General features: G+C 37.7%; 3 protein-coding genes across 6 annotated transcripts; 1 reads left to right on the forward strand and 2 right to left on the reverse strand.

Annotated features, from left to right (window-relative positions):
* Positions 1–1,768: 1,768 nt before the first annotated feature.
* WIP2 (WPP domain interacting protein 2) lies at positions 1,769–5,897 on the reverse strand. 2 transcript variants are annotated; one of them, XM_022050256.2, is made up of 3 exons: positions 5,753–5,897; positions 4,286–5,536; positions 1,769–2,767 (listed from the first exon to the last, which is right to left on the reverse strand). In XM_022050256.2, exons 2-3 carry the CDS (start codon positions 5,415–5,417, stop codon positions 2,019–2,021), a joined length of 1,881 nt encoding a protein of 626 aa, XP_021905948.2. In that variant the 5' UTR covers positions 5,418–5,536; positions 5,753–5,897; the 3' UTR covers positions 1,769–2,018. The 2 variants fall into 2 exon arrangements, with proteins under 2 accessions (XP_021905948.2, XP_088074961.1); XM_088218835.1 differs by having other exon boundaries at positions 4,286–5,494; positions 5,753–5,896.
* Positions 5,898–11,559: 5,662 nt separating this feature from the next.
* Positions 11,560–15,878, forward strand: LOC110820657 (P-loop containing nucleoside triphosphate hydrolases superfamily protein). 3 transcript variants are annotated; one of them, XM_088218838.1, is made up of 3 exons: positions 11,560–11,663; positions 11,991–12,109; positions 12,257–15,878. In XM_088218838.1, exon 3 carries the CDS (start codon positions 12,729–12,731, stop codon positions 15,714–15,716), a length of 2,988 nt encoding a protein of 995 aa, XP_088074964.1. In that variant the 5' UTR covers positions 11,560–11,663; positions 11,991–12,109; positions 12,257–12,728; the 3' UTR covers positions 15,717–15,878. The 3 variants fall into 3 exon arrangements, with proteins under 3 accessions (XP_088074964.1, XP_088074962.1, XP_088074963.1); XM_088218836.1 differs by having other exon boundaries at positions 11,991–15,878; XM_088218837.1 differs by lacking the exon at positions 11,560–11,663 and having other exon boundaries at positions 11,817–12,109; positions 12,227–15,878.
* A 39-nt stretch (positions 15,879–15,917) lies between these two features.
* Positions 15,918–17,057, reverse strand: PRA1.G2 (prenylated RAB acceptor 1.G2). The gene has a single exon (XM_022050203.2). It carries the CDS (start codon positions 16,998–17,000, stop codon positions 16,428–16,430), a length of 573 nt encoding a protein of 190 aa, XP_021905895.2. The 5' UTR covers positions 17,001–17,057; the 3' UTR covers positions 15,918–16,427.
* Between the last annotated feature and the right edge of the window lie 934 nt (positions 17,058–17,991).

A 17,991-nucleotide genomic window follows, 5' to 3' on the forward strand; every position in this document is an offset into this window, starting at 1 on the left:
GAATTCCTTGAATTTTTTTTTCGGGAACTAAATTGCGTTTACGGTACCTACACATGTTCCAAATAACTCAAAAATCAAACCCAAGGCTTATTCGGCCAATTTTGAAATTCCAGTACGGGGGCTCCGGCAGCAGCGATCCGCCTAGGATTGGCTGTTTCCAGCTGTTTTCGGCCGAATTCGACCAAACTTGCATTGGTTCCTGTGAAAAAACACCCCTAGGGCTCTCGGTGGGCCGAAAAAAATACCAAAAATCGAAACTTACCGGTGGCGGGGCTCTCTAGTACGGCGGCTCCTCCGGCTCGAGTCGCGATTTGGTGTTTTGCTCCGGTCAATCTATAGGAGAAGGAACGGTGGTCACAATGGTGTAAAAATTACATCGAACGAGAATCGGGAAGGACCTGGGCTGTCTTCTCCGGCGTGGGGCTCTGGCGGCTAGGGTTAGGGTTTGGGTGTGAATGAGATTATTTATAACCTTCCGTTTTTAATATGAGCCATCCATCGCAATTTAATCTGTACCGTCCAATCGCAAGTAAAAAGAAAATGAATCTGGGTCGTTCATCGCGACGCAATCTGGGCCGTCTGTGCGCGATTCAATCTGGACCGTCCGTGCGCGTGCAATCTAGGTCATCCGTGCGCGTTTTTGATCTGGGTCGTCCGTACGCGCGGGAACAGATCTCAGCTGTTCGATCGCGCGCACGCGGATCGCCCATGTGGCTCCTTTCCGCGTGGCCTCCCACGTCAGCGTCTCTGCCACGCGGCGCGTTCTGGTTGGCCGGGGCTGCTGACCAGATAACTGACGTGGCTCAATTTTTTTAAATTACGTTTTGACCCACAATTTTCAAATTTTCTTTCGAAAATATTCCCAGAATTCAAATTTTGACCTCTTTTTTTCAAAATTTCTTTCAATTAAATCTCTAAAATAATTTTACCCATTTTATTATTATTATTATTATTATTTCTATTTAATTAAATTAAACTAAATTAAAATCATATAAAAATTCATATATTCATATAAAAATTACAAAAAATTAAAATAAAATAATACTAATAATAATAATAATAATTGGGGTATTACAACCGGTACAATATCGAAAATAGTTTCTATCAAATAAATATGTTAACATGGTTAATGTCCCATTGATAAGATCATAATGCACAATATGTATTGTATATTTTGTCACTAACGAAATGAATTATCAACTAATATTTAACTTCCATTGGTAGAATTATAATACAGAATGCTTACCTCTGATCGGTAGAATCACAAATATCATGTTAAAAATATTTAAAGATTATAATTTTTTTATTTATTTATATTCTAATAATATATAATTCATTTATAAATTTGTTGAAATGGTGAAGTTAATGTAAAAAAAAAAAAAAAAAAATTAAAAGCAATATTACTTTCGAAGGAAGAAAAAAAAGAAAAAAAACTAACTTTAACTTTAGGTTTTCATCACTGAATTCTTTTCTCATATTTCGTGTTGTCAAGAGCTTCATTCAAAAATTTAGGTAGAAAAATAAATTTTAAGATTTAAGAGATATTCATAATGAGTTATTAAAAAGTAGTTTAGGAAAACTCTAAACTAATAATTAATTAATTAATTAATTTTTAATTTATTCATTTATTATTATTTTATATGTATATATTACATATTTTTCTTTTCTTTTTTGGTTTCGGGTCATTAAACATATTTTTTTATATATAAATACATTTATTACATATAGACTTGATTCCTAGGTGCTATTGTGATAAAAAAGAAGAGAATAAAAGGTATACCATTATGGTATTGGCCAAAAGGAAACTATTAAAACCATCTGAGTTACAGAATGTGCACACCAAGTAGAATCATGGTTATACAACTTCCCCCCCTCTTTTCCACATTATCTTCTTCCCCCCTCCCCACCAAAAAAAAACAGAAAGAACAAAACAAAATCAAAAGAGACATAAACTGAACACTGAAATCTTTGCCTAGTAAATTTTCCATTGACTAAGAGAAAAAAGAAGGCCTATTCTATCAGGTGGGTACAACTACCCTCGAACGGGGTGACAACTGTGAGACAAACAGCCAACATACTAACAGCAATAAAATCAACTGTATAGAAAAACATGAAGTAACCTTGTAGATCCTCCTCTGTGTTATCAAGATTTCTTCGGTTCCAAAAATGTCCTCACAACACTTCTCCAACTCCTCTGCTTGTTTCTTTAATTCTGCAGCCTTGTTCTCTACTTCTCCAAGCTTGCTCTGTATCTCCGCTTGCTCCCCTGCAAGTGTTTTCTGTTCTTCAAAAAGCATGATCTGATTGCTCGTGGCGCCTCTCATTGTCTGTATTGTCCTTTTTAGTGCCAGATACTCGATTTCAGTCTCTATCTTTTGCTGAAAGAGACCTTCGAGCTCAGATTCCATGTCTCTACATTTCTCCTGCTGCAACTCTATAGTGCTCCCTGATTCTCCCTTCACTGACTTGCTAACATTTAGAGAGGATTCCAGCTCACAAATCCTTTTTTCCTTCAGGTCGAGCGTGACAGTTGCCGCATCAAGTTTGCTCTTCAAATGCTTTACATTCTCTATCAAGCTTAATACCTGAGGTTCCAAGGAACTTGAACCATTCTGCCCAAATTTTTCAGCACCCAACTGGTCAGATGAGCTTGGTTCATGGACTTGTGTAACAGTAAAGATGGAATCTGCAGATGCGCCGCAATCCTTAACTGCTTCATCATGTAGAGATATGGGTTCCATTCTAATTTCCCTAAACCTTTCGATTTCTGCAAGAGTATTTACAGCTCTATGAACTTAATAAATAATTGCCTGAAGTTGAAATATCACTAGCGAAAGCAAAAACATTAATTCCCACATAATGAGACACAATGAACCTTGACTTAAAACAAATCAACCCAGGAAATCATTGTGGCAATTATTCTCAAATGAGCATTTGAAAAAGTAACGTTCATTTTTCTACACTAGTTTGGCGAACAGCCATGGTTTGATTCATTCCCAATAGTAATTTTTGTTTTTTGCTTGCTAGTCTATATAAGGAATGATTTCACATTCATGGTGGGACCAGCAACGTTATTTGTTTCTCTATTGTTATTGTTTTTTTTCCCTATTGGGGATTTCCAGCAAATTTCCTTAACTTACAAAAACTAGCTAATGACAAATATGTTACATCCATCATAGATGTCAAGTAGTGCCTACACACTCACCACTTTACATACAATGACTAGCTCTATCAAGGATCAAATGTGCCTAATACTGTTGCTGACAAAAAGAACGATCCACAGCACCAACATTTTTAATGATCATAAGAACATAAAGCCAACCAGAAGTATACTAACAATTATACCTGATGTCTTGTATTGCTCCATGGGAAGGATACTTAAAAAAAGGACTTTTGAAAGGTTCACAAACAAAGAAGACTTAGTTCCACAGAAATACAAGATGGATCCTACTGGATAGCAAAAGCTCATAAATGCCCAAACTGCCGAGAACAACGTAACTCATTACAGTTTATGTCCTGAATTTGAAAATAAACAACCAAGCTAGGGCACCAAACTTGTAAGATAAGTGTCAATAATATGCTGTGTTTAATCACTAGCCTCAGCATTTCCTGATTCTGACCACCAAATAATTCACACATTCCAAGTCTAATGGGAAAGTTTTTATTTGGTGACGAGATTTTAATTTTGATTGCCAAATAACTAGATATTCATTACCCACTAAAAACACATTTAACATATTATCCATCTGGAATTAGTATGGGAACGGTAGCTGCCTCCATATACTCCCCAACACCCCCTTCCAATTTTTAAATCAACTCCCATTTAGTGTACATGGGAACCAAATTAGCCTAAACTGTGATGTAACTGCAACTTCTCCTTGCTAAACTTCAGAATCTTAGCATATTAAACTTCTCCTCCCCACTGGAAAGGCAATACAGATCCTACTTATTTATTTCTTTAGGCTGTTGGAAATATCCTTTTTCTTTTAAAAGATATTGCAAATATCCTATTATGTTTTCTTTTGAAAAGTGACATCCTATAAGAATCAAGTAAAGACGAGAGTTTTCGAAAATTCTGACTATTGGAAGAATATTCAAGTGAAAAAAATATTTTCGTGTAAACTATTACCATCTACCCACAAACAATAAAATGCATTTCCTCAAAATTGAAAATGTGCAGATCAGATATGGAGATACATGATAATTAATATTAGGAAGCATCTGATCTAGCATACAAAGCATTGAGAATGACCTTAATAAATAATCAAAAGCATGGTAGACAAACCTTTTTCAAGGGCATCCTGCACCGACTGAAGGCCGAGGATAGACTCCATCAGTGGATCCTGATTCATTGCTGGACAGTTGTTCTCACTCTTTTCTTCTTTAACCTCCCAAGACAAGTCTGCAGCTAAATCGTCCTGAAAAAGATCCTCGAATTCTTCTACCCCAGTATCTATCCGATAAGCAGTTTGAACTTCCTCATTGAACTGTTCTTCACTTGCATGAACTTCGTCGTTGTTTTCCCCATCATAATTCATTGCCCTTCCACATTGCTTTCCATTACTGGTCCTAGAAGTTGCACCCTGCATAAAGACAAAGTTGGAGCTTCTGGAGTCAGATTCCATGCTGGAATGAGAATTTTCCTTCTCGACTTTGACCTTTTCTCCTCTAGGCTTCTTACTGGTTTCAACCCGCCCTTTCCCCTGTTGAACCCGTTGAGCTGAATTACCCACACTCTTCCCATTCAAACTCTTAACTCGATTCTTATCCCTCATATATCCCGATGCAGTAGGCAGGTTGTACCTGACTTTTGGAGCACTGGCCGCGGTCGATGATTTGCTACTCCAGTCCTCGCTGTTTTCAGAATCTGTGGCAGCTGAAAAAGCATTCCCTACAGCAAACCTGGAATCAGGACTAGAGCCCTGTATTGTGAACCCACCAGCCACACCAGTATTCTTTAACAGATTTGCAGATCCTACAGAACCGTCACTATTTTGTTTGATCTCAATTGATGGCAAATGCGTAGGTTTGGATTGATTGTTAGATGAAACTGATAAGCCCCGCTTCAAAATCTTACTGTTATCCACAGTGGGAGTCGTATCCTTCACAGAATCTCTCCTAATCCGCCTCCATTTCTTCAACCCATAGCCTTTCGTGGTAGGAGGCGAGGTGACCCCCGGGGATGTAGCACCCGGTGAACCGAGATTCCCTGATAGAGCAGTTTCAGCACCCTTTTCAAGCTTATCAGCAGGAGGTGAATCGGCATTCAAATTCTGAAAATAGGTCAACCCATGAATTTCATTTGCGCATGACCCATTATTCTTGACCTTGTCATCAGCATCATGAGAAATACTTCTTTCGGTTACTTCGTTATCTTGTACAGATTCACGAGCAGAGCTTTCACTCTCTAAATCCATAACTACATGAGTCTACGGTCCCCTTCAAATCCTTGCCCGATTCAAATTCAATTTCAGATCAAGACCAAGAGCAATAACTATCATTCCAGCAGTACCATAGCCCAAAAACAACCAAAAATCTGTAAGATTTAAGAATCAAATTCAAGTTAAGAATCAAGATTTAATTAGAGCAGGATTTGGATAATTCGTTCCAGAAATCGAGACCAAACTAAGCAGATTGGAAGTGAAAATGAAACGAACTATTCCCGTTTGTTTTGTCCGAATCTAGCAAAGCGCAGATTGAAATGAAATAAAATAATAAATAAATAGCAATTGAAATTAAGAAGACGACGCACCTTTTACGACAGAGTAATATGTAAGAGCAATAACGCCATAAATGAAACTTAGTAGAGAGATCGAAAGGCACGGAAACCCTAACCAAGGGTTAGAATTCCAGTTTTATAGCCATGGAAATGAATATTCGTACAAAACAATTTATGATGTGGTAATAGCAATATTTATTTATTTATCCATTATTATCATTATTTATGTTTTAAAAGGAAATTTACGTAAGAGTAGAAATTATGTATTTATGACATCATTTTTATTTTTTTGATATTAAATTAATTTTAAAAATTAAAATGGTAAATAAATATTTAATTCCAAAAAAAAGGAAAAACGAACGTGGGGGGAGGTTGGCGTCATGTGATGGTGGGCCACGTCCGGCCGTCTGATCCGAGCTGTCACGGATTTGACAAGCCGGTGGTTTTTACCTTATTACCAAAACTACCCCTAACCTTTTTTCCTTTTTACCGTACAGGTATTATAATCACTTGGATCTCCTCTAAATAGTTAAATTTATAATTCAATGTAAAGTAATATTGCAATTATTATCCTAAGGATAAATTATTATTTTAATTATTTTTTAAGATGTAACAATAATTAGGTATGTCTAAAATAAGTTAAAATTTTGATGGTGGAATTTATATTTATTTTTATTTTTGAAAAAAACAAATTTGATAATGATAAATTTTAATTTAAAAATTAATATTATTAAAGTATAATATAATAATAAATAATTGGTGGTCGCTTCTTATTGATGTTATTACATGAATTCGAATGTATCTTTATATCAATTTTTTAAAAAACAAGTTAATAAGATATACAAAATTATAATTTTAATTTTTATAAAAAAATGACCTATTGTCGTACCCGCGAATTTAAATAAATTCGTAAAAAGAAATTAAATTCGAATTTATAAAAATTAAAGTCTTGAGAGTTTAAATGAATAAAAATTAAAATTTTTTAGCATTTTTATAATTAATAAAGATTAAAATAAATTAAATATTCAAAAAAATAAGATCTAAATATAATTTTAAAAAAATACTAGATACCTCGGCAAGTAAGGTGTCAAGGCGGGCCAAGTCATTTGACCACACGTACAGACAGGAAATGGGAGAAATATTTCCTCCAAGCGGGAGAGATATTTCTCAAGCGGGAGAAAATCCCTCAATCAGAAAACCTTAAATCTCTTTGAGTAAAAAAAAAAATCAATAAAGAAGAATTCTAAAAACGAGAGAAATTCCTAAATAAATACATTTTAAATAACAAACTCTAAACTCAATTATAACTCTGGATTATAAAAAATAAAAAAAATAAAAAAAAAAGGGCGGCCACGTCAGCAGCCACGTCAGCAGGCCCGGTCAGTAGTCCCGGCCAACCAGGGCCTGCCACGTGGCAAGACCGCGTCACTCCAAAAGGAGCCACGCTGGCGATCCGCGTGGGTGCGATCCGACGGCCCAGATCAATCACGCGATCGGACGGCCCAGATTCAATCGCACGGACGGCCCAGATTCAATCAAAAACGAACGGCCCAGATTAAAACAAAATGAACGGCTGTGATCAAAAGGCAAGGGGTTATAAATAGAACCTCCACACCAGACCACAAACCCTAGCCGCCAGCCGCTCGCCGGAGAAGACGAACCAGAGGCCGACCGCCGCCACCCGCCGCCACTCGCCGCCGCACCGGGGAAATTTCCGACCGCCGATCGAGGTAAATTTCATACCCCCGACTCGTTTTTCCCCACTGATTCCTCCTATGGCCAAATCGAAGCCGAAATCCCGGCCAAACGGCCGGAATACGCGGCCGAAGCCCAGCGGCACCGCCGCGCCCCCTCTCGGTTTTTGCCTCCGACGAGGCCCTTCCCGGCCTCCGTTCGATGCAATTTTTATATCACCGTGATCACCATTCTTTTCTCTACAGGTTGACCGAAGCCAAATCACCAAAACACGAACTTCGCCGGAGAGTCGCCGTACCCGAGAGCGCCGCCGCCGGTAAGCTCCGTTTTTCCGTGATTTTTTGGCCCCCCGAGGGCCCTTGGGTTGTTTTCTGACAAGGACCAATGCGAGTGTGGCCGAATTCGGCCAAAAACGGCCGAAAACAGTCAACCCGAGGCGACTCGCCGCCGCCAGCGGCGGCGCCGTCGCCGGAGCACGGCGGAGCCGCCGTGCCGGAGTTGCGATTTGGGCCGAAAGAGGCCCTGGGCCTAATTTGGAATTTTTTTGGAACCCGTGCAGGTACTGTTAGCGTGTTTCAGTTCCCCGGGAAAAATTCAGGAGAAAATTAGGGACAGCCTGCAGGCGCACTGTGAATCGTATTCGGATCCCGAAAACAAGTAAGGACCCCTCACCTTATTTCCTATCACGGTATTAAAGTTCAAAATGATAAAACGGTATTTCTTGAATTAATGCATGTGTGAAATTGCTTAAGGTAGCTAATGGAGCCCGAGTCTAGTGTGATTGGTGGTTTACTGTTATTTGGCCTGTTTACAGCTTTAAATGCAAAATGAGGTTTGATGTGTTCATTTTACAGATTTGTGTGCATGTACTACGTTTTTATTAATTATGGGTTGAATGACTGAAAAACTGATACTGTATGTTGTCTGTTTGGTATGAATTACGATTTGCTTGTTTAAATGTGAATTGATGATGCTGATTGAGGAAAAGGAAAAATGAAAGATTGTGTAAACTGATAATTGTATTATGGGGGTCAGCCTGACTAGATATCCTGGGAGATGGTGGACGGACCGGGTCCGTAGGGAACCCTACCGGGATTGTGGTCTCACATGCCGGACGGGGTATGGAGATCTTATGGTTTTGGTGCCCATACCGGACGGGGTATGGGGACGGCCCGTTTCACCCTCATACCGGACGGGGTATTGAGGTTTATGGTTTTGGCGCCCATACCGGACGGGGTATGGGGACGGCCCGTTTCACCCTCATACCGGACGGGGTATTGAGGTTCATGGTTTTGGCGCCCATACCGGACGGGGTATGGGGACGGCCCTGGAAACTGATTATGAATGTTAAAGGTTAACGGGTAGCGGAACCCCTATGGACCCCCACGGATACTAGTAGGCTGGTAAATGAGAAAAAAAAAAAGATATGTTGTACAATGATTGAATTACAAGAGGCGTGATAAGTGTTATGTTTTACAGCTTAGATTATTCAATGATTATGATAATGTTATTGTTTTTCTCATATTGTTTTCATAAATTCCACCAAGGTAAGTGGATGGTCAAAGTTTTATTATTGATAAAAGGTTTTGTTGTTAATAAACGAGTTTATCGTAAATTATGCTCCATTGGTCTTTTTGTGGTTTTTTACCCACCTTTATCTCCGTGACGGTGAGATATCGTGATGTTCTTACTGGGCTAGTGTAGCTCACTCCTTAATTAACCATTTCAGATCAGGAAGACATGGTTCCCGAGCCCGTTCCGCAGGAGGACGACGAAGGGGATGCCTAGAGACTCTGTAGTCATACGCATAGTTTTATTTTCGAGTTTCTTTCTTAGTTAGTTTAATCTTTTATATTTTAAGTACGTTTTTGGTTTTTCGTGTAAGGGATGTTAAATGAAATTTTGATCTCGCTTCCGCATTCGATATATTTAAATACTCATTTCATTTTAATATTTTCCGGGGCCGTTACAATCGTACCTATAATATCATTGATAAAAGAGTTTATGAAATTTATAACGTTAACATATCATAAAATTATATTTAGTAGTTTATTATAAATTATAATATAACACAGATATGATTAAATTTTAAGTAAAAACAGTAATATAATTTTAAATTATTCATTTTGGTGATTCCTTTATTGACATGTGAATAATATATATTTATTATTATTAAATAATAAATATAGTGAGTAAAAGTCTCCTGTAAATAATAAAAGTCTCCTGTAAAACTCCTACAATTTTTTAAACTCCAAAAAAAAAAAAGTTATCGTAAAATGACTTATCTTTATTTTCGTAACAAATTAAACACCTTATTTTCCAATCTTAATTAAGAAATACACTTATTCAAACTTAACATCTATTTTCTTATAACCATATATTCATCTTCTCTTACATTTTCTTTGTCATATATGCTATTAAACATGATGAAATTTGAGATAAATTAAATTCAAAATCTCATAATATTTACTTTTTCTAAAAATACTACTTATAATATACAAAACTTAATCCAAAAATACATAATCAATAAAAAAAAATACAACATGTACCGCGAAGTAAGCCTTAGTTTTAAGAACTAAAGCCTCCGTGTTACTAATCTTAATCATATAAAAATTTACGTAACTTTTATTTTGAGTTTTTATTTAAGTACAGTTTTATTCTACGTGGTTTGATTTTATCATAATATAAATAATATTTTTTTTTTTACAAAAATTCAGTATTAGTTGTAATTTTATTTTATTTTTTCATTTCATATAAAATTATTATAATTTTTATTTTTTTTCTAATTTTTATTTATTTTATGTTGAACTTCCAAAGCATTCATATTGTATATTTATATAAGCACAAACATGTTTAGTTATACACTTTACTGGGCTAATGGGCTCTTGATCCATTCCTGTCTACTTTCAAGTTTTGAGAAAAAACAAAAACTCAATATATATAGTTTGAGTAATTTTCTAATTAATTTAAAATTGATTAATTATCAAATATTATCAATTAAAAAATTTTAAAATAATTAATCACTCAATTATATTTGTCATATATGCTAAACATTGGTGATATATATATATATATATATATATATATTTCCTGCATCAAGTTTCTTTTAGCTACACAGCAAAACATTGGTTGTTTGGGATCAACTTCACGTGATCCTTTTTTTATTTCTTATCCTCATCTTAATTTCCCATTAATTAACAACTCCACCAACCTGCCTTTTAGCTGTGGATTAGCTTTCACAAAGCAATATATACACATATATACATATAATTTCACCATTGGGTATGCCTGATTTCAGCCAAAAGCATCACGAAGATACGTACGTACATACATACATACATACATACATATACAGTACATGTATCAGGTGCTGATTTGGATTATATTGACATTTCTCTTAAACATTTTTGATTAGTTTGTCATAATCAAACACAATTAAAAATGATCTTCTACATTGATAATGGATTAGGAACCGTCTCTGTCTTTAATCACACTCTGATCACACGATTACGATTCATTCTCCGAATTTAAAATTCTGTTTTCTTAGAATACGAAAACATAGAAATACAAACTTATAAAACAGATTTTATTCAGGTAAGATCCTTTAACATTTTTCGACTAATTTTATCTTTTACTAAATTTAATTGGCTATAAGTAGACTTATCAAAAGCCAATTATTAATTACTATATTATTTTAGGAGAAACGAATATAAAATATGTAATTTTCAGAAAAAAGTTTGGAAGTAAAAAGGAAGAAGACAAGAATTAAGAGCTGAGTTCTTTTGTTATTAGTTGTCTATGACAAAGGATGCAAAGCCTTGTAATTAAATTCACACCATTTTGAAAAAGTGTAAGTAACAATGATATAAAATATTTTTATTAAGTGATATACACATCCTAATTAGAGTGTAATTAAATATTGATTATAATATAATTAAATTCTCATAGTTGGGTTACTTTGAGGAGGTGGGGTTGAGCAGAATGTGTTTGGGTTTGGGGGAAATGAATACTGGTTTGAGTTGGAGTTAGACTGGTCTTTGTTTGGTGCAATTCCCAGAGCAAATAGTTTCAAATTATGTCAGACTGGTGAGCATACAGAGGGAACCTGCACTTGCATGAGATAGATCTTTGGCTTATACATTATATATATATATGTATATGTATATATATGTATTGCAATTTCAAATCTTAAAGCTTTCCCAGTGCTTTTTAATATCTCAGTGCTATTAAAAGGAAAAAGATTAAAAAGGTTCTTGTTCCTCTCCCCAATGCTCTCTCCCTCTTTTTCCTTTTTTTTTTTTTTTTTTTTTTCTCTGAGTTTCTTTCTTCTTCTTTTTTTTTTTTGCCTCTCTGACCTATCTCACATGTTTGGATTTAAACAATTGAATGATTTTATAACTGTACAGCACATAAAACAAAAAGAAATTGCCTAATTCCAACACATAATATTACTATTTAATTCTCCATTTTATATAGATTACTACAATCATCAACCTCCATTAACCCTCTGCACCTTCTTTTTAAGCATTTCCTTTCAATTATTATTATTATATAATTCCAAGTCTAAACTTTGCAGATCCAACTCATACAACTAGATTCCCCCTCATACATGGGTGGGACTTCAGGGGCTAAACATGCTTTTAGTGTTCTTATTATCTTTCTCCTGTGTTTAAGCCAGAACCTAAGCTCTCAAGGGTAAGTTTAATTTAGTTTCTAAAGGCTGTTACTTTCATCACTGCAAAGTGTTTTTTATGAGTTTCCCTTTCTGGGTTCTGCATACTTTTTAATGATAGTTGAGAATTTATTGTCAAGGAATCAACTTTTTTCATGCTTGGTTATAAGCTTTTTCATCAATGGAGGCTTTGAGGAGATTAATGGAGGATTTAGTAAAATACTCTTTGGTCAAATCTGCAATCAGAGTTTGAAGAAAAACAGGGTATGGTTCTTGACAGAAGAAAGGCCCCACAGAAATTGAGAGGTAAGGTACATCACATGCAGATTTCTCCTGTATAAAACCGCCTACTGTTGCATTCATCTTCTGCCAGACTTTCCTCAGTGTTCATCCATTTTAATTGTATCTGTCAGTAGCAAATAATTCATAGATAGAGAAAATGATTCTAGTGAAGACCAGTTTTGGAAATAATGGAAGAAGAAAAGGTTTATTGAACTTCCTCATCTCTGTCATAACATTCAAAGTACAGCCGGAGGAAGAAGAAGGATAAAACTTTGGGGTTTAGCTTTTCTTACAAGTTCTATATCTATATCTATTTATATCTATCTGCTTCCTGTTTTTGACTGGTAATGCTTGGTAGTCATGGATGAAGAAGGATCTTTATCTGGTAATGGTGAAGTCCTTGAAGAAAACCCAACTGGGCTCACCATCAAGACTGCAACCTTATCTAGCAAAAATGGTAAAAACACTGAATCTATTTCAGATTTGGCATCTGCAAGCATACCAAACTCCATTGAACCTTCTCCATTCAACTCTCCTTCCCTTTTGTCCCCACCTTCATCCGCATTTGTGTCTGCTCTACAGTCACCATATATATCACCCAGGGCCACAGCAATACCTCCTAACGATAAACCCCAACAAGAACCACCTATATCTACGCATGTTCCTTCACATTCACCGCCTGTCTCATACAGGGGATCACAGTCTGATGACATACCAAGCAGCTCCTACACGCCCCCATCAGACCAGTATGAATACTCTGATGACCCATTTGATCCAAAGCTCAAGTTTCTCCCTTGTGTTCCGGAACCTGCTGCTGCCCGTGTCTCGTTTTCATTTCCAGTCCCTCGGATTTCTTTCACCAAAGCTCCTGTTTCTCCTGCATCAAATGCTAAGCTTAGAAGCTGCGATGTCTTCATTGGCTTCCATGGTCAACATCCCAACTTGGTCCGCTTCTGTAAGTGGCTTAAATCAGAGCTGGAGCTTCAGGGGATTGCTTGCTTTGTTGCAGATAGAGCTAAGTACTCGGATAGTCAGAGTCATGAGATTGCTGACAGGGTTATCTGTTCAGTGACATATGGAGTTGTGGTGGTCACCAATTCTACTTTTCTCAATCCCCTTAGCTTGGAGGAGATTAGATTCTTTGCTCAAAAGAAGAACTTGATCCCAATATTCTTCGACAGAGGACCTGCCGAGATAACGGGTCTTCTCTACTGCAATTCAATTGACAAGGAGTGCAAAGAAGCCATTGATGGTTTGATCAAGTGTCATGAGTCTAAGCTGGTAGCCAGTGAGGGAAACTGGAGAGGCTGCGTGAGTAAAGCTGCTGGGTTACTGCGAGCAAAGCTTGGGCGGAAGAGTGTGGCTGAGAAGGATGTGGAAGGAATGTTTGAGGAACTTCCATTCCCAAGAAACAGGTATTTTGTAGGAAGAGAGAAAGAGATTACAGAGATAGAAACCAGCTTCTTTGGTTGTTGTGATTGTCTGGAGCGAGATTACTCCCTGCAAACCATGAAAGGAGAAGCAAGTGGGCAATCTGAAGGCCTTGCTGATGAAGAAAGTGATACTGTCCCAATGAGAGGTGGGAGGTTTATTAATTTGGAGTTGGAAAAGAGCAAAGAACCAACTTTGGATTCATGGGTTGAACCAATTGCAGGTAGAAATTCATTCAAGAAATCAAAATGTAAGAAATCAAGAAGTGGAAACTACAAGAGCTTGAGCAGCAGTGTCATTTGCATTAATGGTGTCCGTGGGATTGGGAAAACTGAGTTAGCACTTGAATTTGCTTACAGGTATTCACAGAGATACAAGATGGTCTTATGGGTTGGCGGGGAAGCTCCATACTTCAGGCAAAACATATTGAATCTGTCACTCAAATTAGGGCTGGAAGTGAGCGCCGATGCTGAGAAGGAAAGGGGCCAAATTCGAAGCTTCGAAGAGCAAGAATCCGAAGCATTCAAGAGGGTCAAGAGGGAGCTGTTTCGCGACATGCCTTATCTACTGATCATCGATAACCTTGAGACAGAGAAAGAATGGTGGGAAGGTAAAGATCTACATGATTTGATTCCAAGGAACACAGGAGCTTCTCATGTGATTATCACTACTAGGCTATCCAAGGTGATGAGTTTTGACACAATCCAGCTTCCACCATTGTCAGTATCTGAAGCTATGATCTTACTGAGAGGAAAGAGGAAGAAAGATTACCTAGACGAGGAGCTGGAGATCTTGAGGAAATTTGATGAGAAACTAGGAAGATTGACCTTTGGCTTATGGCTTATTGGATCATTGCTTTCAGTACTGCAAATTTCTCCATCTGCACTCTTTGAAGCTGTAAATCAGGTCCCTCTGGAAGAAGAATCAACTTCACCTTACACCAGCATCAATGATGAACAATACTGCAAAAACAACCCTTTCCTCACCAAAATTGTATCTTTTTGCTTTGCACTTTTGCAGCAGATCAATGGCAGAAGAAATGCTGTTGCCTCCAGCATGCTTCTTGTTGGGGCTTGGTTTGCTCCAGCACCAATTCCAGTGAGTTTACTAGCCAATGCAGCTAAGTTCATGCCTATTTCCAGAGAGGGATTTCATTGGTGGACAAAATTCTTGGCTGTCACATTTGCCTGTTGTGGCGGCTGTGGGTTCTCACCACAGAGTGAAGAAGAGTCTGCTCTTCTTCTAGTAAGACTAGGATTGGCACGAAAGACGAACAGTGCATCCGGATGTTGGATTCAGTTCCATGCTGTAACACAGGCATTTGCTAGGAGAAAAGACTGCATATTGGCTCCCAAGGCTACAATTCAAGCCATAAGCAAAACTGGGAATCCATTGATGAACTCAGATCATCTCTGGGCTTCTGCATTTCTGGTTTTCGGATTCAAATCCGAACCTCCACGTGTCCAACTCAAAGCAATTGACATGGTGTTGTACATTAAGAAAACAGCTCTCCCTCTAGCAATCAGAGCCTTCACAACTTTCTCCCGGTGCAACTCAGCTTTAGAGCTCCTCAAGGTATGCACCAATGTCCTGGAAGAAGTAGAGAAGTCATTCGTGTCACAGATACAAGACTGGTGCCATGGCTTACTCTGTTGGAGGAAGAAGAAGAAGTCCAAGATGGGAGGCAACAACCAGAAAGTGGATGAATATGTCTGGCAGGATGTAACATTGTTGAAAGCGACATTGCTGGAAACTAGAGCTAAGTTGCTGTTAAGAGGGGGGCATTTTGACAGTGGAGAAGAGCTGTGTAGGACGTGTATCAGTATCAGGACAGTGATGCTGGGACATAACCATGCCTTAACCTTGGCGGCTCAAGAAACACTTGCAAGGTTGGTGAGAATGAGGAGCAAGATCTAAACATACATACATACATATATATGCATATATGTTTGTCAATCCCAGATTCCACCATGACCCATGTTGGGAATATCAGTTTTGGTTATACTGTAATGACCATTAACAGTTTAGAAAGTTTAGTGATCGATTTGCAGATATAAATAAACCATGCATTACTGCTTACGAATTCGTTTGGTTGAATTGAAACAGCAGAAGAAAAGGTAACTTAACTTGAAATCAATCTTCAATTGATCAGTCATGGTGAAAAGGACAAACAAGCAAGCTTTACCCACAAGCTTGATACAGAATAAGAACAAAGCAAACACCAAACAAAAACAATGACAACAAACAAACACGACTTAAATTTGCCTGTTATCGCTAAGGAAAACTCAGTACAGGAGCCACTCGCTCTCTCTCTCTCTCTCTCTCTCTCTCTCTCTCTCTCTCTCTCTCTCTCTCTCTGTGTATCGCCAAGAAGGAAAAAAGCGGAACTTGGTTTAAGCTTCAGGAGGACATAAACAACAAATATCAATGGCAGATGGTGTACAATACATCTCATATTCTTCAGGCTATTGAAAGCAAGCAGAAAACTTTAGAAATCCATGGCAGAAGACGGCAGAAACCCAACTTGAATCACCGAAGAAGTCAATGAAGGACGAACAATTTCCTCGTCGTCCACATGAATCTGTATCGTGTTACTTTTAAGAAGTAGAATATAAAGAAGAAGTAGAGTCACCCACGGTCAGCGACCAAGCCTCTGGAGGCAGCTTCTTCCTCATCAAGAAACAGCCCATCGGAGTTTCTAAAGACGGCGTGAACCGCACAAACGAGAAGACCGATGGCGAGTCCCAGCGCCAAGGTCCAGAAACAAGCAGTGAACCAGAGAGCCAAAAGGGAGGAAAGGAACAAAGCAAGCAAAACCAGGTAGTCGTTGAGGTGACGGCCGAAGAGGATGAGAGGGTCTTCCCGGAAGAAGTAGAGAAGAAGCCAGAGCACGACGACGGCGGATACGATGAGAAGGGAGCCGGGGGAACCAATGAGAGAAAGTGCTTCGCATGCGGCGAGGAGGAGAGAGTAGTTGACGAGGAAGAAGCGGGCGTTCTTCTGGACTCTAGCAACCGCGGATGGGAGATTGTCAGGGCGGTCAAAGACCCCTAAGGACGCGAACTCCGGCCAGGGGCGGTGACGAGAAACGGCGATACTCAAGTTCTGGATCGATCGGGAAACGACGTCGCCGGCAGATATAGGAATGGAAGTATAAGTTGGCGGCGTCGACAGCGGCGATCGTTGCATTGTGTTTGTCATGAAGAGTTTGGAAGTAGGAATGAAATGAAGAAGACGAAGAGATGCCGTCGCAGGTAATCAATGAGCAGAAAGGGAAGTAGAAAAGCGAGAATCCATGGCCCACTTCTCTATCAACACCGTCAACTCTGCAACTTCAAAAGCCCAAGTTCTTTGTTAATGAAGGCACTTACCCAAAACCTTCTTAGGCCCAAGGCCTACCAGTTTTACTGTCAATATTAATTTACTTTTTTAACCGTGCGTTTTTACCGTTGCTACTAATTAACCTTTTTTAATATTAGTTTATCATTAATCAATTTTAATTAGTGTATAATAGATTTTATATATGAAACATAGACAAAAAATGGTACAAAACTGGGATCGTTAATTTGGTTTTTTGTGCGTATGCATATGTACATGTATATACACACATTTGCATATGTATGTGTGTGTGTGTATATATATATATGTATATGTTTAATGGGTGCATGTCTGGGATTGGTGAGAAGTGGTTGAATGTCACGTTTCAAAGAAGCAAGAGAGTTAATAATAATAATAAATATAAAATTATAATTTAATGTATTTAAATATATATATATGGTAATAAAGTGAAGGGTAAAATTGGAACAAGTGGAAAAAAATAAAGAGAGAGACAAAGGGGGGCCCAGGATGACGCATTGGTAATGAGCTGTTCTGCTTTCAACATGCAAAACACACATCCCACGTTACATCCTCATTAGCCACCCAATTTTTTTGACTTTATTCTTCTTTTAAAAAATTATCTCCCAAAATTACCCCCATCGTTCGCATAAAATATTTAAAATTAATTTAATATATTTCTAAATTAAACCCAAAATATTAAATTAAAAAATATATACATACATACATATATATATATATATATAAAAGCTGGTAATAGACATTGATTGCAGTTTTGTAGTTATATGCGATGGTTTGACCATACGGTAAATCACAGTGTCACAGTGGTGTGTTTGGTACACCTTTTAGGGACCAT

The sequence above is a fragment of the Carica papaya genome, chromosome 4 (assembly GCF_054855325.1).
Source record: "Carica papaya isolate Zhongbai chromosome 4, ASM5485532v1, whole genome shotgun sequence".
In the NCBI taxonomy this organism is placed as follows: domain Eukaryota; kingdom Viridiplantae; phylum Streptophyta; class Magnoliopsida; order Brassicales; family Caricaceae; genus Carica; species Carica papaya.